A 26302-nucleotide genomic window follows, 5' to 3' on the forward strand; every position below is an offset into this window, starting at 1 on the left:
TTTAATTAGAATTACTAAAGCCAAGAGCAGAAATGTACCAAAAAACCCCACAAAGAAATGAAACCACAGCTGGTTTAACCCAGGATAGAAGTATAAGAATAAGCCAACCATATCAAAAATAAAGACTAAATTACAAAGGGCCCAAAGGAGAATGGATTTACACTTAAATTTAATAAAAGGTACAAGGAAAAGCAGCAAAAACAGCCAAGAGAGTGAAAATGGATGACAAGTAAAAGAAGTTGAAGAGAAACTAGTAGAAGTGAAAGACAGGGAAAGTAGGAATAATACTCATTTTATCAGAGTCTTTGAAGAGGAACAACCAAAACATTGGAACAGAAGTAATATTTGAAACTGCAATCCAAGAAAACTTTCTGGAAATAAAAGAAAACCTGAGTTTACATATTGAAAGGGCCCTTTCACTAGGTGCAGGGAAAATGCACCATAAATAATGAACTCCAAAATACATCATTGTGAAACTACTAAAACTTAAATATTTAAAGAAAAAAAGATTTTCAGGATTTCTAGGCAAAAAGATGAAAATAACTTACAAGGGAAAGAGGTGTCATATTTCTCAAAAGCAAGGCAACATGGGAAAGCATTTTCAGGAAATGTAAACAAAAAGTGCAAACCAAAGATTTATATCCTACCAAGGTGTCCAAATAAGTCTCTAAGAATATTTTCTCTGAGGTTTTGCACATATAAATTTTGTACACATGCACCCTTTCGAGGAATCCATCAGAGTTGCCCTAATAGAACTTTCTGCAGTGTTAGAAACATTCTACAGCTGTGATGTTCAGAATTACAGCCACTGGCCATTTGTGGCTCTAATGAACACTTGAAATGTGGCTAGTATAACATAGGAACTGAATTTTTAAGTGGCTGCATGTGGCTAGTTTCTGCCTTGTTCGTATCGAACAATCAAGAGATGAGAAACTGACAAAAGGCCAGTGGTGAGCATTTTCTTTCTTTAATTTTAGAGCTAAGACTAAATAAACCTAGGTGAGGATATGAGTAGAAAAAGAAGATGGTAATCAGAGGATACCATTTAAAATTGTCAGACCAGATTATAAAACACTTAAAGTGAGGGAATTAAGGACAGCATAAAAAGTATTACTGTAAAGATCTCTACTAGAGTAAAAATATAAACCTTCTGAAGTACCAACAGAGTTTTTTTAAAAAGCAGAGAACATACCAACTTGAGAAACACACGTAATAACAATCAAACCAGAATAATAAGTCATATAAAACCCAAACTGCTACAAACAAGGGTTTCAGTGGTTTAAAAAGGCTACAAAGTCAGAATGGATAAAATAAGAAAGACAAGAAATAGGAAGTGTTGACAAGGATGTGGAGAAAAAGGAACTCTCATGCGAGGTTGGTGGAAATGCAAATAGGTACATCCATTGTTTCCTCAATTAACAATATGATCAAATAATTCCACTACTGGGTATTTTCCCAAAGGAAATGAAATCACTAATTTGAAAAGATGCATGCACTCCTATGTTTATTGCAGCATTATTTACAATAGCAAGATATGGAAGCAGCCGAAGTGTCTATTGAGAGATGAATGAATAAAGAAGATGTGATATATATCTACAATAGAATATTACTCAGCCCCGAAGAATGAAATCTTGGCATTTGCAGCAACATGGATGGACCTAGAGAATGTAATGCTGAGTGAAATAAGTTAGTCAGAGAAAGACAAATACCATATGATTTTTCACATAAGTGGAATTTAAGAAACAAAGAAAAAGGAGGGGAAAAAAAAAAAAAGACGGCTCTTAAAGATAGAGAACAAACAAATGGTTGCCAGAGGGAAGATGCCAGAGGGAAGATCCCTTGTGGGGATGTGAGTGAAATAGATAAAGGGGATTGAGGGGATTGAGAGTACTTATCTTGATGATCACTGAGAAGTAGATAAAATTGTTCATCACTATATTGTACACCTGAAACTAATATAACACTGTATATTGTGCTTCAAAAAAATAATGAAATAAATAAAATACGTAGAATAGGGATATGATCAGAGTGAGGGTATAACCAAGTTATTCCTTCAGTTTTCTTCCAATGCTTAATTTTATAATTAAATTTTATTTTATCACACACACAAAAGGTTACGAAGTAAACAATGGACAGAGATTTGCCAGGTACATGAGAGCAATAAAGAAAGCAGGGGTTATGATCCTGATACGAAATAAAGCAGAAGTAAAACAGAAAAGCATTAAATGATGACACAGAGATGCTTTATAATCTAAAAGTGGTATTTCACAATGAGGATATAACATTTGTCAATGTTTATACACTAGATAACACAGCGATCTATAAAAATAGGAAACCACAGGAGATAAGGGTAGAAACAGATTGAAACACACTAATAACAGAGGACATTGAACACATTACAGTGAACACATTACTCTTAATACAAGACAGTTGAGTAGACAAAACTAAAGAAAGATCAAAACAAGGCAGTAAGGTTGATCTTTTACGTATATCCCAAACACTCACCTTGACAGTAGAGACTGTACCTTTTTTTTTCATGTGCACAGGGAAAATTTACAAAAACTGATAGTATATTAGGGCCAAAAGAATATAGGATTCATGATAGAAACATAACCAGTACTCTGATCTCTGGAATAAAACTAGGAATTAAAAATGAAACAACAACAAAAAATTGGGCCTTCTACTTGGAAATGTAAAAGCCTTATATTAACTCTTGGGTAAAGGAGAAATGCTAAGACAAATTTCTGAAAAATAATGAAAACGCTATACACCCAAACCTATCAGATATATTTTAGAAGTCATCAAAGGAAAATCCATAGACTTAAATACCTGTGTCAAGAAAAAACAGAAGAATGAAAATTACTGAATTAACAAATTTCTAACTTAAGAAGTTAGAGGAAGAACAAAGTAAAACAAAAAGAAAATGAAAGGAAGGCAGTGATAAAGATAAAAGCAAAGAGTGATGAAGTAGAGAACAAAGATCAAATTAATCTGGTTTTATTAAAATCAAAATAGACACATGGTTGACTGCTTTAATCACAAGAGAGGGAAAAGCATGCATATACAAAATAAGAAATGACAAAAAGTGCCAATAACTATTGATATGGAGTAAATAGTAGGAAAAAACAATACTTTGTATGATTCTATGTATAAATTTGTATAAATTTGAAAACGAAGATGAAACAGATGATATCCTAGGAAAATACAGTATATTAAAAATGACTAAAGATAGAAAATGTAAACAGACATTTCCATAGAAGAAATAGACACAGTTAACCAAGAAATGACCCCATAAAAAAACCACCAGGCCTAGATGGTTTCACAGGTGAATTCACCTAAATGTTGAGAGACCAGACTGTCCCAGTGCTGCTTAAATTGTTTTGGTTCGTAGCAGTTGGAGGAAATTTCCCAAAATCTTTTATTGGAAACATTGACTATAACATTGGTCCCTAAGTCTGATAAAAGTAGCATATAAAAAAAGTACAGATCAGTAGTACTTAAGAAATTGAATGCAAAATCCTAAGTGAACAGACTCTCACCACTTTAAGAAAATAATACATGTTGACTGAGTGCAACAATGATTATTTGGAAATCTACTTATTAATTTCATTAATAGGTTTAAACAGAAAATATTCCCATATATACTCAAAAAATCTTTGATAAAATTTAATACTCATTCCTAATAAAATTGAGAAATAAGAATGCATATTTTCTTAAAATGAAAAATATATGTAGACCTCAGTTCTAAACACAGCATCTTAATGGGGGGAACCCTAGAGTTATTCTCACTAAGGTCAGGAGTGGGGCAATGGTGCCTACCATCTCTATTTCCATTTAATGTTATTCGGAAGTTATTACCCACTATAATTAGAAAAGAGAAAGCAGAAGCATAGGACTTGAAAAGAAGAACTTTTTATTTGTAGATGAAGTGACGGTGTACCTGGAAAAATCTAAAGAATCAGTGATAAAAGTAATTCATACAGAAGAATTCAGCAAGGCAGCAGGATGTAAAGTTAATATATCTAGTAGTATTCATGTACACAAATAATAACCACTCTGAAGATGTAAATGAGTTTCTCTTCATTATAAGAGAAAAAAATGGTTAAATACGTAGAAATAAACTTAACCAGAAATACTAGAAATATGAATAAAAAAAGTAAAACACTCTTGAACAATAGCTATTGCTTATTCTTGGTTAGGAAGTCTCAACATCATTAAGGTAAGTTCTCTTTAAATTAATTTATAAATTTAATGCAGTCCCAATAAAATACCAAAAGTCTTTACTATGGAGCCAGACAAGTTGATACTCAAATTTATTTGGAAAAATAAATATGCAGGCTTAGGACTTATGGGTTTGGGGAGTGACTGTTAATGGGTTTCTTTTTTGGGTGATGGAAATGTTCTAAAATTGATTGTGGTTTTGGTTGTACAACTCTGAATATACCTAAAACCATTGGATTGTACACTTCAAATGGGTGATTTGTTACTTTAAAAAAGCATGCAAAAGTAGCTAAGAATAGATTGAAAAGAAAGAGCTGTGAGGTAGGTGAATTGGTGGGTGGGGGGCCAACTAACCTGACCAGATACTAAAGCATAGTTCACAGCCTCACTATTTAAATAATGTGATAATGGTGCATAACTAGACAGCCCAGTGAAACCAAATAGAAAGTCCATAGACACACGTGGAAATCTAGTATATGATAAAGATGGCATCTCATATCACTGGTATAGATAGCTCTTTTATTTTATTTTACTTTATTTTTTAGGGGGGGATGGAGGGGCAGAGGGAGAGGGAGAGAATCTTAAGCATGCTGTACGTGGAGTCTGACTTGGGGCATGATGAGGGGCTTAATCTCACAACCCTGAGATCAGGCATGACCTGAAGTGAAATCAAGAGTTGGGCGCTTAACTGACTGAGCCACCCAGGCTCCCCTAGATGGCCCTATTAATAAATTGTTTTGGGATAACTGAATACAACCATTTGGCAAAAGATAAAATTAGATCTGTTTCTTATACCACGCACAAGAATGGACTGAAAAAGAAAAGTCAGAAGGCAAATGATAAACTGAGAGAAATATTTGTAAACTGGGAGAAATATATGTATTACAGGTAAAGGGCCAAAATACTCTAGAAATATGGGCAAGAGGTCTGAGGAGATAACTCATCCCCCAAAAATATAATTACCCTTAAACTTTTCAAAAGACATTCAACTTCATTCATAATAAGAGAAATGCAAATTAAATAACTTCACTGAGATAACCATTTCTCACACATCACATTTGTAAAAATTTAACAGCTTAATTAATACTCAATGAGGCCCTGAGGCAATACCTGTTATACATACTGGTTAGAGGCTGGATGGTACAACCGCCTGTGGAGAGGAATTTGGCAATATTTAATAAAATTTACATATGCATTTACCCTTTCCCCCAAAAGCAATTCCACTTCTAGGAATTTACCCTAGTATTTTCAACAGTACAAAAATAAAGATGTACTAAGTTGTTCATTGCTGCATTAATTGTAATTAGAAAATAGTGGAAACTCTCTATATGCCCAAACTTAGGAGCTTTATTGAATACTGTGGTTCATCTACATAACTGAGGACTATGCAGCTGTTAAAATGAGGAAGATATCTGTTACCTGATAGTGATTTCTAGGATATGTTTTTAAGAGGAAATTAAAGTGCGAATTAACATATATAATATGCTTCATTTTGTGTAAAAAAGGGAGATTAAGAAAACATGTGTCTGTTTATCTTCACAAAAAGAAAATTATCTTCACAAAACAGAAAACACTGAAATTAGTTACCCAAATGTTTGAAAGGGGAGGAAAAAATAGAGTAAAAGGAATATGGGAGGGAATGACATTTAGGAAAGAGTATTCTTTCTGTATACTTTTGACTCCTGGAAAAATGTTAATTGTCTATATATTGAAAAATTAAATCAGCAAGAATGGAAAGAGGGGAATGACCAAAGCAAACTGAGATAAATTAATCTAGGTGTGTGTGTGTGTTTTTTTTTGTTTTTTTTTTTTAAGGTTTTGTTTGTCAGAGAGGAGAGCACAAGCAGCAGGAGCTGCAGGCAGAGCAGGCAGAGGGAAAAGCAGGCTCCCTGCTGAGCAAGGAGCCCAATGGGGGGCTCCATCCTAGGGCCCTGGGATCATGACCTGAGCCGAAGGCAGACGCTTAACCAACTGAGCTGCCCAGGCCCCCCTGTCCAGGTGTATTTTAAATGAATAACATAACCACACTGAAACGGGGTCAGGGTTGGGAGGAGGATCTAATTCCGTAATTTATGATCACATAGGACATGTTTGACTGTATACCCTTAGGTATGGGGAGAGGTGGGATAGCACTGCAAACAAATCCTAAACTCTATATTCTATATTTGTTTTTTGTAGTGGTGTTGGGTATGTAATTCCTAAACTTTTTTTTTTTTTAAGATTTTATTTATTTATTTGACAGAGATAGACACAGCCAGCGAGAGAGGGAACACAAGCAGGGGGAGTGGGAGAGGAAGAAGCAGGCTCCTAGCGGAGGAGCCCGATGTGGGGCTCGATCCCAGAACGCTGGGATCACGCCCTGAGCCGTAGGCAGATGCCCAACCGCTGTGCCACCCAGGCGCCCCTAATTCCTAAACTTTTAGGTGGATTATTATTTGAGCAAATGAGTAATTAAATGTGTTGGTATTGTTGGAAGCCAGAATTCTCACTGTGGAAGTGAGATGCGAACATGGAATTGAGGAAAGCAAGGAAGACCAAATGGCAGTGCATTGGAGTTGGTGGTATTGGTGTGAACCCATAGATAGATATGTGGGTATGTACGTATGTGTATATATATTTCCTAGCTTTTTTCTGAAGGGGTCTAGAAACAGTGACATCTTTAGCAGTGAACACACATATATATTGATTTCTAGAATATTTCTCATTAAAAGGAACCATACTTTCCTCAGAGATATGGCTGATTTCAGAATTGGGAGAAGGAAGGTATAAGATGAGTGTGGAACATTGTATGTTGCCAGAAAATAAGGAACTGCTTAAAAAAAGAGAGAGGTATATCATAAGGAGATAGTTTGAAGGGACTCTTACTCGCCAAATCTGGACAATTTGAATGGCAAATAACTAAGGACAGTAATGAATTATAAACTTTTGGGAAAAAATTGGAACCCATGGGTCCACATTGACAATTTGCAGATAAAGAAATGGGAGAGAAGGGAGGTGTTTTAGCTCAAAGATGACCAATAAATATGGAGGATATGCTGAAGTAGGAAACTCTTCATTTTACATCCATATTCATACTAAAGACTGGTCAGGTGAGAATTGTCAGTAGATGTCTGGGTGGAAATCAGGGTGAGGAGCATCGTTCTTGCATGGTTTTAAAGTGTCTCTCCAAGACAACTGGAGAATTGCAAGAAATAATAACTATGTAGTAGAGAAATGGGGCAATCCCTTGAGTGGATGGTCAAAATTAATATTACTAACAAGGGGTGTAGATGCAGATCATCTGCATTGAGATGTGATACCCTGAAGGATCCAGCAGCACTTATGCCCTGATCCGTGAGTGCATATTCTGCATCTAATCATGAGGAAGCATTAGGTAAAACCAAAATGAGAAACATTCTGTTCTAAAAAAGAGCTAAAAAAAAAAAAATCCACAACACACAATTCTAGGAGTATATTAAACGGACATAGGAATCAACTGAAACATTACCCAGTGGCCAGTATTAGAACAATTTGAGCAACAAAATAAAGTACTGTTGGACTGTAACTCAAAGTGTAAAATAAACATCCTTGAGTCTGTAGTGTTGCAAATAAATCATTGAATAAATTGGCGAGAAGAGACAAATCTATGCAGAAGAACTCCAAGCCTGCTCTGCCCACAAGGAGATGGAGCAGAACTCCCCACTGTGCAAGCGTGGGCTGTGCATAGTGACTTCCTTCCAAAGAGTGCAGTTTGCAGATTGGGGAAAATGAGTAACTTTACAGTGCAGAAACCCAACAAATAGTGACTCAGCCAGGTAAGCAAGGTTAGCAACATGGATGAGTTTCTTGTATTCTTGATAGGAGGTGATGAAAATAGCACTTCACAACTCTCTCATCCTTCTCTCAAAAATCCCTAACCCCAGTTGGATCATGAGAAAAACATTAAATAAGTTCCAGTTGAGGCACTTTTTACAAACTACCTGACTAGAATTCCTTAAAACCATCGAGGTCAGGGGCACCTGGGTGGCTCAGTTGGTTAAGCGTCTGAATCTTGACTTCAGGTCATGATCTCAGGGTCCCTGTGTTGAGCTCCACACTCACTTTTTCTTTCTTTTAAATAAATGAATAAATAAAATCTTAAATAAAAACATAAGGAAAGTCTAAGAAAGTTTCACATGGGAGGGGAGCCTAGAAATATAACTACTAAATATAATGTATCCTGGAATGGGAAAAGGACATGAAATAAAAACTGAGGCAATTGAATATACAGAAATTGACAGGATGATTCATAATAGCAAAAAAGTGAAACCAAGCTAAATATCGGTCAGCTGATGAATGGATAAGTAAAGTATGGCATATTCATACAATGGAATAGTAAGCCGTAAAAATGAATGAAGTTCTGATACATGGTAAAGCACAAATGAACCTTAAAAGTATTATGTTAAGTGAAAGAAATCAGAAATAGAAGGACACATGTTACAAGATACCATTTATATGAAATACCAGAATAGGCAAATTAGTTTAAAGTATGGAAAGTTAGTTTAGTAGTTACCACGGGGAAGGAGGTGGGAAGAATGAGGAATGACTGCTATTGGGTAATGGGTTTCTTTTTGGTATGACTAAATTGTTCTGCAATTAGATAATCATGATGTTGTATAACTTATAAGTATGCTGAAGACCACTGAAGTGTATATATTATAAAGTGGTGAATTTTATGGTATGTAAATTGTATCTAATTTTTTTAAAATTAAGGAAATATGAGTAAAGTATGGAATTCAGTTATTCAGAAAGGGGTGGGGGGACACTGTACTCAAAATGTCCATGTTATAAAAGACAGACTGGAAAACTTCCAGATTTGTTGTGATTGAAGAGGTATGAAAACTGAAGGCTATGTTTGATCTTTAACTAGATCCTGTATGGTGGTGGGAAAAGGTTATAAAAGTCATTATTTTGGTCTGTTGATGAAATTGTAATAAGGATAGTAGGCAAGGTTAAAAGTATTTGATCAGTGTTAAAGGTAGTTTATATAATCATAATAGTTTATCTTTTGATTATATAAGAAAACATTTTGAATTTCAGGAAATACTGAGATCTTTGGGTGTTAAAGGACATGATGTATGTAACTTGCTTTCACATTCAGAAAAAATGTGTGTATATATTGTATGTGTATTTATACAGAGGAAAGAGATGGGTGTGATTGAGGTAAAAGGTGAGTCTAGGCAAAGGGTATAAATATATTTTGTATTCTTGCAAATTTGTTTTGCTGTAAATTGAGGAAAACCAAAGTTGAATAGTAAGTGTTAGCAAAGACGTACTGGAAACAAGGGGGAAAAAACGGGTATATTCACACTATAAAATACTAAAGTCCTTATCAGTTCTCAGTAACATTCTTACCATTGTGGGTAGTAGCTACTTACCTGGATGACTAGGGCAAGGTACTAAGAGAAGAGAGTTCTTAACTCTTGTTATAGATGTGAGTTTAGTGGTGCAGAGGATTTTTTTCTTCTTTCATAAATGGCTGCTTTATTCTTTGACAGCTCCATTGATCATTCATGTAACTTTATGCCTCCTTCAGGTGCTGCACTATCTGGCAGTACAGAAACCTGCAGACCTGGCTCGGCACCTGTTACCTTGTGTAATTCATGCAGCTGTACTCAAGGTAAAAGAAGAAGGTAAATGTCTTATTTGATTAGTCATTAGTTCATTTCCGAAATGAAAGTATATTTTGCCTGACTTTTTAATGATGGTTTTGATCTTCTTTTTTTTTTTTTTTTTAATTTTATTTTATTATATTGTGTTAATCACCATACAGTACATCCCCAGATTCATGTAAAGTTTGATGCTTCATTAGTTGCATATAACACCCAGTGCACCATGCAATACATGCCTCCCTACTACCCATCACCAGGCTATCCCCTTCCCCCACCCCCTCCCCTCTGAAGTCCTCAGTTTGCCTCTCACAGTCCATAGTCTCTCATGTTTCATTCCCCCCTCTGATTACCCCCCTTTTCTTTATCCCTTTCTTCCCCTACCGATCCTCCTAGTTCTTATGTTCCATAGATGAGAGAAATCATATGATAATTGTCTTTCTCTGCTTGACTTATTTCACTTAGCATTATCTCCTCCANATCTTCTTAAAAATAGAAAATCTGGAAAACATTTCTTCAGTTAAGAAGATTATAAAGCAGATAATAACCCATTCCAGTAAAGTTTTGCACTTCCCCAATCCAGAAGACAAGAAATTGGAAGTAAGTTTGCTATAGTGTCAGGATCTTGCCAAGTGTTCTTCCTAGTTGACAATGATTATTTTAAAGATAAATTTTTAAAAGGCTGCTTTTTTTTTTTTTTTTTTTTTTTTTTTTTTTTTTTTTTTTTTTTTTTTTTTTTTTTTTTTTTTTTTTTTTTTTTTTTTTTTTTTTTTTTTTNTAGGAAATCATCCTTCAAATTACTAATGTAGAAGCTATAATTGCCAGAGCCCGCTCACTGAAAGCCAAGTTTGGAACTGAGAAATGTGAACAAGAGGAGGAAAAAGAAGATCTTGAAAGGTAATTGATATTTCAGTAACTTTTGTCTGCAGTAGGAAAAGCCATCATTGTCTTATAGAACATTTTAATAGAATATTGAGAGTCTTTTGTGGTACCCTATATAACGAGCATCAGCTAGAGACAGAGAAATATTTATTTATCATAGACTTTGACCTCTCCTATATTTCTGGGTATTTGCAAGGCATTTCCATTCCTTCCACATTTAGAAACAAGTCTACCAAGTCTTTTTTTCTAGTAATGTCCTTGTTGCTTGGAGATGTGCCTGCAGTTTCCTGTGGAAGGGCTAGCACTCTTTGTTATTTGCAATGCCGCAGAGCTTTGCTTGCTCTCTTTGCTTAGCTCTCACTGTTCCTTTACCACAGTCTGAGGTGTTCTGAAATTGTATTTCTGCTCAGTATTCCTACTTATTTATTTAACTTTAAACAAGATTTTTGAAAGCAAAGGTGCATATCCTGTGCACCCTGTGAACATGTTTTGAGAGAGTGACCAGATGGCCTCTTCAGGATGGATGATACAGATGACCGGGTCAATCTTTTCCTCCCCCTGAGAGAGACTTGGCACCATTACCTGTCAGTATGAGTCCTGGTCCATTTTTGCCTGTGGTATTTGAAAGAACAATGTTATTTTAATTGTGATAAAGTGTTTCCAAATTTGTTACCTCAGCAACTTAAATTAACTTTAAATTCTTCATCAGCCTTTTCAGAAATGAAATGGCATTATTGATGCTAAATAATTAAGATAATATAACAAGGCATGTGCAATAGCTCGTTTTAACAAGTTCTTGTTAGAATTTTTTATCTTGTGTTGAGTGAAGTTTTAGCCTTCTTCTCTCTTGAAAACTCCTTCCTTTTTAAATGAGAAGAATAAGCACTAATCAAAGGAATCATTTCTAAAATAGCAGTATGAGTTAGTGGTGCAGGCGTGGTGCCTTCGACTCAGGTAGCTCCACATATGTTCTCTGTGATGTACTTGGAGGTGTAGCGTTTCCAGCACATAATGGCACAGTTGAGGCTTTGCCAGCAAAATGTGTATTTTAAACATACATGCATGCACACGCACACACACACCCACTTTAAAAGAAAAAAATGAGAGGTACGGATTATCGCTTTGCTGTATATGTATAAATTGGTTTTTGTTGTCCAAAAATACTCTTTTGTTTTTAAGATTTTATTTATTCACTTACTTGAGAGAGGGAGAGAGAGAGAGCACCTGAGCAAGCAAAAGGGGGGGCAGAGGCAAAGAATCTCAAGCAGACTCCACACACAGTGTGGAGCCCAATGTGGGACTCAATCCAAAGATCATGACCTGAGCTGAAACCAACAGTTGCTTGCTTAAGTGACTGAGCCACTCAGGCACCCCCAAAATATTGTTTTAATCTTTTATTTACTGTAGTATTTTCTCTTTTTTTATAATAATTTTTTATTATGTTATGTTAGTCACCATACAGTACATCTCTAGTTTTTGATGTAATGTTCCATGATTCATTACTGGCGTATAACACCCAGTGCATTTTCTAAGCTGCTAGTTTGAAAGAAATAGACTCAGTATTTCTTTTTATCCTTTGACAGAGGTGAGGTGTTTTTTGTTTTTTTTTTAATTTTAGATTTATTTGTTTATTTGAGAGAGAGAGAGGCACAAGAGTGGGATAGGGTCAGAGGGAGAGAATATCCAAGCAGATTCTCACTGAATGCAGAGCCTGACACGGGGCTCGATCTCACGACCTTGAAGTCATGACCTGAGCTGAAATCTAGAGTCCGATGCTTAACCAGTGGAGCCACGCAGCCACCCCAGGAGATGAGTTTTTAAAAAAATTTTTATGAAAACAGTTGCAAGGCAGTAAGATTGTCATTTCAGTCTACTTCAATTCCAGTGTCACTCTGTTATAAAAGTTCTACTCTAGCCTTAGTAGGTTTAGCCAGTATCAGTTTGAGAGTTTGTCTACAAAATTAATCTGGGAGGACTGACACAGTGTGAACTGAGCAGCTCGCTTTCTGTCCTTTCATTACTTCTCTCTCCTAGGTTTGTGAGTTGCCTTTTGGAACAGCCTGAAGTGTTAGTCGTGGGTGCAGGAAGAGGACATGCTGGCAAAATCATTCACAAGCTGTTTGTGAATGCTCAGAGGGTATGTGGATTTCCTTATTGACTGATCATGATCTCTCCAGACCTCTACTCAGTAAGATGCTGTTTTGATTCCCACACTTGACTGGTTATATAGCTGCTGAGTAAGTCTAGGCGTTGGGTTTGAACATTAAAAAAATCAATGACTTTCAACAGTGACTTTTGAGTCTTTGAAATCCATTTGCTTTCTTACATGTTTGAGTAAAATAATAAGTATATTTTAGGATATAAATTTCCAAAGTAAGAAAGGTCTGAGATCTATTGTTACAGAATCTAATAGGGACTTGGTTAGCAATGGCCAGTGCTGTGCAGTAGGAAAAAAGGTAGACTACTTTCAAATTAGAATAGAGTTCATTTTACCAATTTTAAACTCCATGTACTGCAAATGGATTCACAGTTTTGCTTGTGAAGTTAGTATATCTATTTTTGTCACGGTGAATTGATCTAAGGAAGAGCAAGACTTCAGATGTTTAGGACTATGGAAACAGGCTTCAGCTCAGAAAGAAAGCCCAGTTTGAAAAATTGTCTTTGCTATTACCTCTACTACTGAAAGTAAAGGTTCAAAAGATATGTAGTACTTTCTGACACTCTGAAACTCTTAAAATTTGAATTTTTGTGAAGGTGATGCTAGTTACACTTTGTGTGGATACTGTCTGTAATGATCTTGTTTACTCGTTAAGATGATTTTCATGGCAGAGCTCATTAATATGAAAGATTATGATAAAAATATTATAGAGTGTACTACAGAGACAGTCTCTGACTTACGATAATTTGACTTAGGATTTTCAGTTTTATTGATGGAAAAAAAAATATGTATTCAGTAGAAACCATACTTTGAATCTCAGATTTTGGTCTTTTTTTGGGCTAGCGGTATGTGCGGCACAGTCCCCTCATGATGCTGGGCAGGGGCAGTGGCAGATCCCTGTCAGCTGTGAGATCCCCAGGGCAGACAGCCAATATACTTACAACTACTCTACCCAGACAGCCGTTCTTTATCTCACTGTCAGTACAGTATTTAATAAATTACATGAGGTAGTCAACACTTGATTATAAAATAGGCTTTGTGTTAGATGATTTTGCCCGACTGTAGGCTTAAGTGAGTGTTCTGAGCTCGGGTAAGGTAGGCTAGGCTGAGCTATGATGTTTGGTAGGCTAGGTGTAGTAAATGTATTTTCAACTTAGGATGGGTTTTTTGGGATATAACCCAATTGTAAGTCAAGGAAGATACGTAAATAAAAGGGTGTCCCTGGAACTGTGATGACTTCAGAATGAGAATTACACTTTCAAAAGTGGGTCCTTCTAGACTCATCAAATAAGTCATCAAATAAGAAGAATTTTCATGGGTTTACATATAAAATAAAAACTATATAATCTCTTTTGAGTCTGTCTGGAGCATATCTAGTTAATATATTCCATTTTATAGCCAAATGTACTGACCTGAATTTTTAGCAAGAATTGAAACCTGTGATTATTTATGGGATTGTTCCCTAACTTTAAGAATTTCAATTTAAAAACCAATTATTTTATTTCTTTATAAAGTAGAGTTCTAGAAAACAATAGATGCTTATTTTGATTTATTTGTTTTTGTCTCTGGCATGAAATCAGGAACCAAGTTTGTTTTTTGCATCCTTTATTTTTCACTAGCTCACTAGCCAGAAGCTAACAACCACATTTCCTTTTCACCATCACTATGAATTTTCCTCCTATTGCCGAAGTTCTTTCCTTTCTGCTCACTTTTAACAACTTAAGAGGACTTGAAATCTAAAGCATTTTTATTTTTAATGCTGAGAGTATTACTTGTTCTGAATATTTAAGCAAAATTATTTTTCCCAGGGGCGCCTGGGTGGCACAGCGGTTAAGCGTCTGCCTTCGGCTCAGGGCGTGATCCCGGCGTTCTGGGATCGAGCCCCACATCAGGCTCCTCTGCTATGAGCCTGCTTCTTCCTCTCCCACTCCCCCTGCTTGTGTTCCCTCTCTCACTGGCTGTCTCTATCTCTGTTGAATAAATAAATAAAATCTTTAAAAAAAAAATTATTTTTCCCAGAATGAAAATTGTACCCCCTCCGCCTCCCAGAATGTCAATAAAGGCGCATTCTAAAACATAGGATAATACAGAAAATTATAAAGGAAAACTTAATCACATTAATCTCACCACCCTCTGACAGTCATCATCAACATTTGACAGGAAGTATATATAAATACATGTATATTTTACAGAAACAGGATTATATTCTGTGATTTACTTTTGTTATTCTTGTTTTTCACTTATCTTATTACGTTAGTAAACACAGGAGTGTATCATCTTTTCAGTGGTCTTGTATATAGCTAATCCCCTTGAAGGGGTACTGAAATTGTACATTTTTCCTGCATTATGTAATTGTAAAAGATTTCAAACTTCCAAACCTTGTAGGGAATGTTTTTAGGGAATTGGCAGACTTTAATCCATATAACAAGTACCTGGTTTGTACATTTTTGAACTCAGACCTTAAATGTCTGGTTGATGTAAACCATTAAAGTTTATTCATGTAACTTTTTATAATTAATCGACACTTTATATCAATTTTGCTAATCAAGATTTTTACCTTTTTAGAAAGTAATGAAATTTCAGTGAGAATTTTGTATAGCATGCAGCAATTTTACTTATTTAGAACTCTTTGCTTAAAATTACATGTTTTAATAAACTTCATCATGATTACATGTGTCAGTGGTGTATTCCACTGGAATTCAGCAAATAAACTGCAGATTGGATTTTGCTTCAGTTTTATCAGTTTTGCCCATTAAATGACACTGTACATTGCCTGTTGAACCATCAGATGCATGAGAAGTAGGATATGTCTGCTCAGTTTTAACAGCTAGGTGTGTTTTATGTGGTGTGTGTTTGTCTTGATATTCTTTTGATAGGATCGTGTTCCTTAATGTAGTGCATGCTGTCTCTGAAATGATCTTGAAATCTCTTGTCTAGCTCTTTTTAAACCATCTTGCTTGTTTCCTTTTCATCACTGTTTCTTTTCTCACCTTTTCTCAAGCTGACTGAATCTTCTGATGAGGTAACAAAATAGCCTTTGTCCCTCATAGTTCCTTGTTCCTTCCCATTCCTCTAACTTCATAAGGTCATTAAGACTAACCACCTCTTTAACAGTCTGGATTTGGCATACCTTTCATGCTGATGTTTAGTATAACATAATTTCATATTTCCATTGCCAAAACAGTACTTTTTTTTTCTTTTTCTAAATTGATGGTATTGTGAAAGAAATCTAGTAATCAGAGAAATGAAAGAAGCATAGTGATCAAGGTTAAAATGAAGGCTCTAATTGAATGTTTTTTATGCAATTTTAATGCAAAAAATAGATGCCTTTAATATTGAGAACTTCTCTTTTGTGGCCATTGCTACAATACATGGACCTCTATCATTTCTTTATCACCTTAGCTGGTCAGCAAACAAAAACAGTGTCCCCAGTTTTAATTTGGCAGTTGAACCTTAAAAAGAAATGAAAGAGTGGAGATAAAAACCATCTTTCCAGACTCTGGGGAAGAAGCAGCTCCTTACTGGACTGAGGACATCAGACTTGAACTTGGGTTGTTGCTAGAAGAAATGTTTAGAAACCAGTGCTACATTTTCCCTCTTCGTCAGATGTTGGAATATGGCCCTCACTTTTCAAAGCAGATTGCCTGGCAGTCATTATCTCTTTTGTCTCTGTCACCAATTTATTTGTAATCTCTGGCAGTTCATGCAGTGTCAAGCTTCTTGCTTTTTCCGTGTTGGTTTTTGAGTAATCATAACATGGCTGACTGCATTACTGAGTAATACAGAACATTTTTTTATGTATTTGTCATGTTTACTCATCTGTCCTTCAACGTGATCTAAGTTTAGCATTGGACTTGCTCTTGAATTTAGCATTTGATTCTGTTCAAGGCTGCAGCCATGGCTCCACCGGAGGAGGAACTGAAGAGAATGGGCTCTCCAGAAGAGAGAAGGCAGAACTCGGTGTCAGACTTCCCGCCTCCTGCCGGCCGGGAACTCATTTTGCGCACCACTGTGCCGCGCCCGGCTCCATACTCCCGAGCTCTGCCTCAGCGCATGTACAGTGTTCTCACCAAAGAGGATTTCAGACTTGCAGGTGCCTTTTCGTCAGATACCTCCTTCTTCTAATTCTAAAGCCACTCATTTATGGCTTCAGAGGAAGGGAGGTTGTGCCAGTCAGAACTTGAGAGGTCATGAAGAGGACCTGTCCGGTCCAATGGTCAGGAATCATACCAGCATCTGAAAGACTTTCCAGCACCATACTTGGGCTTTGTTGTATCTTCGTTGGGTCAGAGAGAATGGACTTGAGCTGTTGAAAGATTTGTTCCCCAAAGAGATGGCCCTTGTTTGACCAGGGGTTGGGGGTAGGAGGTGGTGGGATGTGCAGGGACCAGAAAAACAGCAGGAGCTCTCTGTACTCACTCCAGTGGGATTGTGCTCATTTATTCTTTCCTGTGACTCTCCCTTAGGCTGTCGCCTTACATTCATCGTCGTGTAAACACACTTGTTACATTTGTTAGTATCAGGTATGCGAAACAGAGTATCTGTTAATTGAGATTTCTGGATATTTTGGTGGTAGCTTCTTTTCCCAGAATCTGTGTTTTTGAAATACTGAATGACATCCTGTTTATTCAATCTAGTGGCCATGTTGATTGTATTAATTAACTTTTGATGAGTATTTTAAATATTCTAGGAGAAAACTTAGAATTTCACATAGTTTATGTGTTTTTCCATGTAACTATGACCTAAATGTATTCCTTCTGATAAAACAATATATTAAATGTCACTGTAAATTAGTGTTGTATCTTATCTTGTAAGGTTTGTTTCTCTTGTTTTGTTTTTGGTTGGCAGTAAGATATCCACCTGCAAATTGTTCTCTTCCCTGCTGTACAGCATGCATTCCTTTTTTTGTGATCGTTGGCTAGATACTATATTTAATGGAATAGCGATGAGCACATGCTACAAATATAGCTTTGGAACATAGAGATTATCATGCACTTAGTGTAATTTGGTGTATGTGCTAATGTAATGAATGCGAGATTATTTCAGTGAACTATTTTGCTTTTGTGTTTTAGTTAAAATGAAAATAACCGATGCAGATGTACATCACCTAGCATGGGGTAATAGTACTTCCAGTTATGTGGTGATCAAGATTTATTAAGTCTGTGTTGCTGTATGGCCTCTGTTCAGTAATCTGCAATCAATTTTAGGCCGAAAATTCTCATTTTAATCCAAAGCAAAAAGTGGTTATACTGAAGCATAGACCTTGCCTATGTAATTTAAAGAATTAATAGAGCTGTGTATACCCTATTATATTATTTTTGTAAAAAAAAAAAAAGTGTGCGTGTACATATATATGTATATATATGCGCATATATATGTATATATGTATATACGAAGTAGGGGAGGCCCTAGGTGGTGACCTCCCAGCCTTCACAGTGCTTTTCTCTGAGATGCTGGACTTGATTGCTGCTGGTAAACTGTATGGATGCAGGCCTGAGTACTGAGCGCTGTACCAGGTAGAAAGTGTGTCTTTCAAGGACAGGAGTTTTCTGCTTTGCAGTGAGGAAGTAATAGCAAAGAAACATTTTTCAAAGAGAGGTTGGACTTTTAAAACGGCATTGTGAATCTAATAAAAAGGAAAGTCTTGCTTTCTCTGACTACTTTTCTTTTCTCTCCTCTCGTGGGCACCTTGGTCTTATTTCAGTTTGTTTTATGCTGTCTCACATCTTCCTAAATATTTGCAGCCTGCTGAGGCTTGCAGGGATCTCAAGAACATTCTTTGTGCCTTCTTTTTTAGTGGCAGTTACCCCAGTTTACTTTTATTATATGTACGTGTTGGTTTATTTCACCTACTTTATATCAGGTACTGTACTAGGCCGTAAAGATAAAACAGACACCAGAACACTCCCTTCTTTTCAGTGACCTTTCTGTCATGTAGGGAGGGTTGATGTTACATTGCCATAAAATGGAGAGTACGGTCAACTCATGTGAATGAGTTGGAAGTCCAACATTTATTGTATAAATGCATTCATTTATTCAGTGGCAACAGAGAGTAATACATGCGATATTAGGGAATAGAGTAATGTGTATAATAATGTGTTATGAGAGAGATTTTTCGCTCAGGCTTTAGGGATCAGGAAAATCTTTTTAGAGGTAATTTTTTTTTTTAAGATTTTATTTATTTATTTGTCAGAAAGAGCACAAGCAGGGCGAGCAGCAGGCAGAGGGAGAAGCAGGCTCCCTGCTCAGCAGGGAGCCCAATGCTGCACTCCAACCCAGGACCCTGGGATCATGACCTGAGCTGAAGGCAAATGCTTAACTGACTGAGCCACCCTGGGGTCCCTTAGAGGTAATTTCTAGATTGAGACCAGAAGATGAGTAGGAGCTAATAAAGAGTTGGGGAAGTATAGTCAATTGCTTGCAAAGAAGAACTGCATCCTGTACACTTGCTGATAATTTATTGTGATTTTGCTGCTGCTTCCATGAAGTGGAGTTTACTTTGTATATTTGGACATTACTTGTCTTCCCATCTGGACTTAGCTGTGCCTCTTTGGTCACTGGAGTATTAGCAATTGTGACACAGGTGGAGACTTGAAAAGTACTTGCAACTTGGGCCTTGGCCTCTCTTCCTCTGGGAACCCTGAGATGCGCAGAGAAGCCTGATGTAGGAAGAGAGAGTTGGGTGATTTGTTACATAGCATCTGCCCTTCATGCTTCAGGGGATGGGAAGAGTGTTACAGGTAGAGAAAACAGAATGGGCAGAAACTCAGAGACAAAACATATCTTTGGAGTATGGCCAGCCTTTCAGTTTGCTGGGAGTGAAAAGAGACAAGAAATGAAGCTGGTTAGGTCATGTGATGTGAGACTGACAAATTCTCTGTTAAGCACAGCCACAATTTTGGGCCTTATCTTCAGGGCATTAGTGAGTCATGGAGAGTTTTGTTTTTACAGATTTATTTGTTTATTTTTAGAGAAAGTATGTAAGAGAGTAGGGGTAAGGGGAGGCGGGGCAGAGGGAGAAGGGAACAGAGTCTTAAGCACACTCTGCCTGGAGCGGGGAGCCCAACGCAGGGCTCAGTCTCATGACCCTGAGATCACAACCCGAGCTGAAACCAAGAGTCAGTTGCTTAACTGACCACGACACCCAAGACAGCCCAGTCATTGAAGAGTTTTAAGCAAGGGAATGACATGGTGGGTTTCAGACCACACTGTAGGAGGGCAAATGGATTGGAGCGGCTAAGAAAGTATGTACACATCCTGGATCTTGTACTAAATTGGAAAGTCATAGTGTATCAGTGTTGTTGTTGTTTTAATCCTCCTCTGTGCTTTATAATGTGCTGTAAAGAGCCCAACAAATGCTTGTGGAACCAACATGAAGCCTCCTCAATCTGGGAGCCTCCCACACCTATAAATTCTTATAGCACCATAATAATTCAGATTTTCTAAGCATTTCTATTTGTATTTTATTCATTAGTCCAGCAAATGTTAATTGAATGCCAAATGTGTACCAGGTACTTACAGTCCTGGGAATGGGGATACAGCAGTGAACAGGACAGATAAAAGACCCCCATAGATACTGCTTTCAGGGACACCAAGTACAAATGAATTATCTAAGGAGAGGCAGCGTGTTTTTTTAGATAGGTAATAAGGGAACGTCTGTGAGATGGTGAAGTTTGAGCAGAGACCTGAAGGAAGTGAGCAAACCGGCCTTGTGAGACTCTGGGAGATGATTCCAGACAGGAAATAGCAAACGTGAAGCCCTGAGGTGGAAGTTAACGTGGGAAGTTAAAGACACGGATGAAAGGCCAGTGTGGTTAGAGTAAGTGAAGGGAAGAGAGTGGAGGGAAGAAAGTTGGACAGATGTGCAAGGACCAAATTTCACAAAGCATTCGGAATTTGGGTTTGCTTCTTGATTGAAAAGGAAACCAGTGGAGATTTTGAACAGGGAGTGTCATGATCTGACATTGATAGAACTTTCCCCTGGCTGCAGTATGGAGAATACACGGCAGAGGTGGGGGTGGAAGTAGTGAAACTAGTTAGGAGAGCTGATGGTTTGGACTGGAATGGTCACAATGAAGGTGATAAAAGGTGAGCAGATACGGTGTATATTTTCAAAGCAGAATGCGCAGAATTTGGTGATGGAATGCATGAGGGTAGGGCAAAGTCAAGGATGACTTGAAGATTTGGGGCCTGAGTAACTGAGTGAATGATGCTGTCATCTCCTCAAGTGGGAAGACTGAGGGAAGAGCATTTTGGGGGGTGATGTAAGGTTCTGAGTTAGGATGTGTTAATTTTGAGAGAGCATTTGGATACCTGTGATGTAGCCAGCCTTGAAGATGGCCCCCACTGATCCCTGCCTCTTGGTCTTCACACCCTTATATAGTCCCCACCCCCTATATTTTGACCAATGAACATGGAGAAAGTGTTGTCACTTCCAAGATTAGGTTATAAAAGATGTTGCAACTTCTGGCTGCCTGTCTCGTTTGCATGCTCTCTCTCTGTTGCTCTCATCGCTTGCTCTGGGGGAAGTCAACTTCCATGCCAGAAACAACCCTAAGGAGAGGCCCACATGGTGAGGAATTGAGGGTTTCTTCCAGCAGCCTTATGGAGTGAGCTTGGAAGTGGATTCTCCTCAGTCTCCGAAGACTGCGGCCTCCTGAGGCACCCAAGCCAGAAGTACCCAGCTGCACTGCCCCTGGATTGCTGACCCTCAGAAATGGGGTGAGATAATGTTTTTATTTTAAACGAAGTTTGGGGACAGTTTATTTCACAGCAAAATAACAAAATACCCAAGTGATGAAGTCATTTTGGGGTTTCAGGAAAAGGTTAGAACTTGTGCAGTAAATCGAGAAACTTAAATATAGAGAGTACTTAAGCACAGACAGTAGGAGAGCCCTATGGAGTGAATACAGTGGGAAGAGAAGGTCTGGAGATGGAGCCAGAGGTCAGGAAGGGGAGGAGGACTGCCTGAGGAGACGAAGGAGGAACAGGTGTTAGGGGGGAAAGAAAACGGTAAGTGTGATGGTTCAGAAGCTAGGAAGGGAAATATTTGAAGGAGGTGGGAGTTGATCAACTGTGTCAAGTGCCACTGAGACGTCAAATAAGACGAGAACTCAGAATGGATTGTTGCATACCTGTGGGTGCAGAGTAGCAACTGCACACAGAAAGGTTATTCTTACGGGGGAAGAGCAGAGAAGTGACTGGCTGGAGGGAAGCTGGGTGCACTTAACACTTCTACTCAAGCCAGATGGGGCTGTGGTGGCCGTGCACAGTTCATTGCCCCGAACTTGAGGGCAGGGGTCCCCTGGGGTGGGGTGTACATAGGGTATGGTAGAGGGCAAGAGCACGAAGCCACTGTTCCAAGCCAACTGTACCCCTCTTCCCTGCCCCACTCCCGCTGCCAACTCCCTTCTTCTGGGCACACAGGATAATGGATGAGTGCCTCTTGATGGCAAGGGAGGCCCACTGTTGTGTTCAAATCTTCTGGACTCTAATTTTTGGCCATTGGGCACCATGAAACCAGAATACTTAAGAATATGAGCTTCTGGAAGCCAGGGCACTGGTGCCAGCATTTCTCTAGCTCTGAAAGTGGGGCATGGCTAATTCTTGAAATACAGAATAAAGCGAGTTCGTCTTAGCATGCCTTCTTTGCCAGCAGTTTTCCCCCTGGCGGCTTGCGATGTCTGACAGGCAGTCATGGATAAATCTCCCTCAAATGGACAGTCTCATCTGTTGCAGGGAGCATTCCTGGGGTGAGCTTACCAGCCAAGGAAGGTGGCTGAACAAAAGGCCCCTACTTGGCCTCTAGTCGTGTGGGCCAGTCTCTGATTGGTCCGTGGGCATCACTCCTCTTGTCCCGCCATGTGGCCCTCCTCGGCAGCAGGGGCATCTGGCAGTTCTTGGCAGAGACCTTGATGTCATCACAGAGGCACACATACTCCTGATGCTTTCCAACTGGATGAGCCTTTCTAAGGAAACTACATTTCTTCCCTCTCCAGTTGATAAACGGCTGGATTCTTTCCCCAGGTAAAACCATGATGGAATATCCTTTAAGTTTGCAGGTTTGTCTTCATCTTGTCCCGGAATAAGGCGGATGCATGGCCTGTGAGGGAGACCTGTGTGGGCCGGGCTGGCTCATGCTGGAGGAGCTGCTAGCTGGGGTCACAGCTGGTGAGTTTATCTGCAGTACCTCAGCTTGTGAAAAAAGTACTCCCCAGGGAAAAAACCAGAATGCATCACTGTGTGTGTTCACTAAGGCTTCTGTAACAACGTATCACAAACTGGGTGGCTTAAAACAGCAGAAATTTATTGTCTCACGGTTCTGGAGGCTACAAGTATGAAATCAAGGTGTCAGCTGGCCCATGCTCCCTCTGAAACCCGTCAGGGAGAATCCTTCCTTGCCTTTTCCCAGCTTCGGGTGGTTGCCGGAAATCCTTGCTGTTCTTGGCTTGCAGCGACAGAACTTGAGTCTGTGCCTTGGTTGTCACGTGGCCTTCTCTCCTGTGTGTCTCTGTCTGTTCTCTTCCTGTGACACTGGCTTGACCTCACCTGAACCTCTTACATCTGCAGTGACCCTGCTTCAAACATCACATTCTGAGGTACTAGGGGTTTAGAACTCCAACATGCCTTTCTTTTTTGGAAGGGAGTGGGGCTCATAACTCAGCACATACAAGCATCATTCAGAAGCCATTCGGTTGGACAGGTGCCCATCTAGTTGGTGGCAGGCCACGGAGCCTGACGTGTAAAGCACGGGCCCACCACCGGAGAGAGGAGTTTCATTCTCTGCCTTCCTTGATTAGCCACAAGATCCTGGGCTGGTACCTAATGTCTCCCTCTGCCAGAATGGAGACAAAAATAAGTATCCAGCATATTGTAATGAAATTAAACAAGATACTATCTAAAAAATGCCCAGCATGGGATAGGTTGTTTAATAAAGACAAACTGTTTATAGGAACTGTACTGGATAGTGGTACAGCTGTGGGCGAATGAATGGTTAGCTGTTGTTTAAAGTGAGAACACACCTACCCAGCCAGTGTTCTAGAGATGACGGCCCAAATAGCCCCGTCACGAGAAGAGTGACCAAAATCGCCTACCATCTCATCACATAAACTGGTTTCTTTTGATCCCTTTTCCCCTCCTTGGGTCACAGCCTCCCTGGAGGAAACTATATTTAACAGCCGAATAGACTCTGTCAAGTCAGGGGACCAGGGTGGGAAGTTGGGAAGAGTCGAGGAACATTCCAGGCTGTGGGGCTTCTCTGCCGAGTCCTACAGACACAGTGTTGGTGTTAGTGTGGCCAGGGCAGAGAGTGAGAGGAAAGAAAGGCAGGGTAGCAGAGGAAGTGGTGGTAGGTTCCAGAGCCTGCCTTCCTTGTGTAAGAACTTGGACCTTGTCAAGTGATAGTGGAGGAGCTCAAAAGGTTTTCAGTAGAGAGAGAGGAGCAAGATTAGACTCAGACCCTTAGGAGCCACAGTGATCCCCGCACCAGATGGCAGCAGCCTTGAGTTGCGGTGGTGGTGGTGGGGTGAGAGATCCAGCAGGTGACACTGTCAGGACTTGGTGTGTGCAGGGCGTGGTTAGTGAAGGCTCATGTGTTCTGGATGCCCAGCTCTGACCTGAGGGGCCAGCTGCTCTGTCGTGACAGGCAGCGCCTGGCACAGATTTGTGGTACATCATCAGCCTAAGCATAGCCACTTGCCATGTAGCCACCCCTCCCCTCACCACGCTCTGTCCACACTCTGGTGAGATCGGCACCCTTTCTGTTACAGGACCCATGGTAGAACAATGTCTATAAGGCAATGCCCATTACATACAGTGTCCAGGAATCCTCAGTCTTACCAGTTTGCTAATGACAGGGAAGGGCAGCGAGCACCGGTGTTACTCACCTTTCCTTAAGCGGCCTCTGCACACACATTTGCTTCTGTTAAGCATTTGTCAGGAAAGTGACATCGGCTCCCTCCAGGGGCTAGTCAGACCTGGCTAGCAAGTGATGGGACACAGATCAAAATCTTAAGTTCTTCAGCCATTTGACAGTTTGAGTAAATAATGACTTCTTGGTGCTATTTATTCACATTCTTCTTTCTCAGCCCTATTTTTGGTCCAGAACACTCTTTATTTTTGTCTGTGTTACATAATGAGGGAACTGCATTCTTAGTAACCCACTGTCACTCCTGTGTTATCTTGCCTACACGAAAAAAGGAAATATTTTTGGAGTGTGAATTTCCCAAACGTTCTCAACTATTCTGGGCCCGAAGGCATAACGTCATGGAGGGAGGACTACAGTGGGGAGAGGGCCCAGTCTTCCTTGGCTGAGGCCAAAACCTGGTCCTTGCGAGCTGGCAGGAAACTTCCTGAGTGCCCTGCCCTCTCCGGCCAAATGGCAAGACCTCCTCTCTGCACAGAGTTTTACATTTTTAGCAGCTGATTCAGGTGCCTAGGAATACTCTTAATTGCTGTTTCTCATTTCTGTTGCTTCAGGATATTCAAAAGATTGGGGGAAAAAATGACCACAAGCAAATGAAACACTCTTCTTAAGCAGTCTAGTGACAGGCTGAACCCCCTGTGGGGGCCAAACCAGAAGAGCAAAAGCTCTTTGAATACGTTTGAAACCTTGTTCCTGGCCAGCCATCAGGAGGCTTGTGTTGCTTGATTGGATATGGCCTAAGAAGGCAGCTTCCCTGGAATGGGTCTGTGCGGAAGTTGCTTGCTTAGTCCCAGCTGGATGTGTCCGGCTAGCCACAGAAGGCCTATAAAGATGAATTTGTCTGAAGAGTCCAGGAGTTTCAGATCTGACGTCATCTGGCTGGAGAGTCAGACAGGTTTCCTTCATGGGTTTAGGGGATTCCCCAAGAGTATCCTGGTTGGAAACTGTTTCTGGAAGCTGTTGTAGGACCAACCTGTGGGAAAAGCTGAGCTACCTCCAAGCACAGGGGGGCTGGCTCTCCCAAGAAGGATCGCTCGGTGCTAACGGGGATAGTTCAGCTCAGCAAGTCCTGTGAGAAAGTCAGGATATAGGTGACCCTCTATCACTGAAGATTTCGTCTGAAACTTTTTCAGATATTCAAATTATATATGACCTTAGAGCAGGTAATTGTCCCATGATTAAATAAACTAATGCCCAGAATTTCTCAACCATAAATAATGTATGGTGTGTCTTAAAGGCACAGCTTCTTATGGACCCTGGCATTTATCTTTGGATCGGTTAGCAGCACAGTGAGAGCAATTTCACCTGTAAATGTGGGCACCCCAGTCTTCATGTGAGTCAGAATAGCTTATAGTCATTGCTTAGCCTACCACCGAAATGAAAACAAAACAAAACACTTAAGAAGCATCACAGAGCTCAAAAAGACCCTGGAGACCATATCCTTAGTTGCTGTGATGGGAGAAAGGTCTGTGGAACCTGTCAGATGTGGTA

At 39.3% G+C, this 26302-nt stretch overlaps 1 protein-coding gene across 5 annotated transcripts in view; it reads left to right on the forward strand.

Moving 5' to 3' along the window:
* Window positions 1–26302, forward strand: part of RAB3GAP1 (RAB3 GTPase activating protein catalytic subunit 1) — a 134879-nt gene that overhangs the window by 98154 nt on the left and 10423 nt on the right. For 2 of the 5 annotated variants that reach the window (XR_004623449.1, XM_034654475.1), the window contains exons 20-23: window positions 9776–9872; window positions 10345–10448; window positions 10630–10745; window positions 12765–12867. Coding sequence is in view for 3 of the 5 variants with exons in the window: in XM_034654475.1 (XP_034510366.1) it covers window positions 9776–9872; window positions 10345–10448; window positions 10630–10745; window positions 12765–12867 (420 nt within the window). In the remaining 2 variants the exon portion in view is untranslated. Of the gene's footprint in view, window positions 1–9775; window positions 9873–10344; window positions 10449–10629; window positions 10746–12764; window positions 12868–15889; window positions 15938–16776; window positions 18546–26302 lie in introns of those variants that run through there. The other 3 variants (XM_002920721.4, XM_034654474.1, XR_004623450.1) reach the window with 3 other exon arrangements.

The sequence above is a fragment of the Ailuropoda melanoleuca genome, chromosome 2, assembly GCF_002007445.2.
Source record: "Ailuropoda melanoleuca isolate Jingjing chromosome 2, ASM200744v2, whole genome shotgun sequence".
Taxonomy (NCBI): domain Eukaryota; kingdom Metazoa; phylum Chordata; class Mammalia; order Carnivora; family Ursidae; genus Ailuropoda; species Ailuropoda melanoleuca.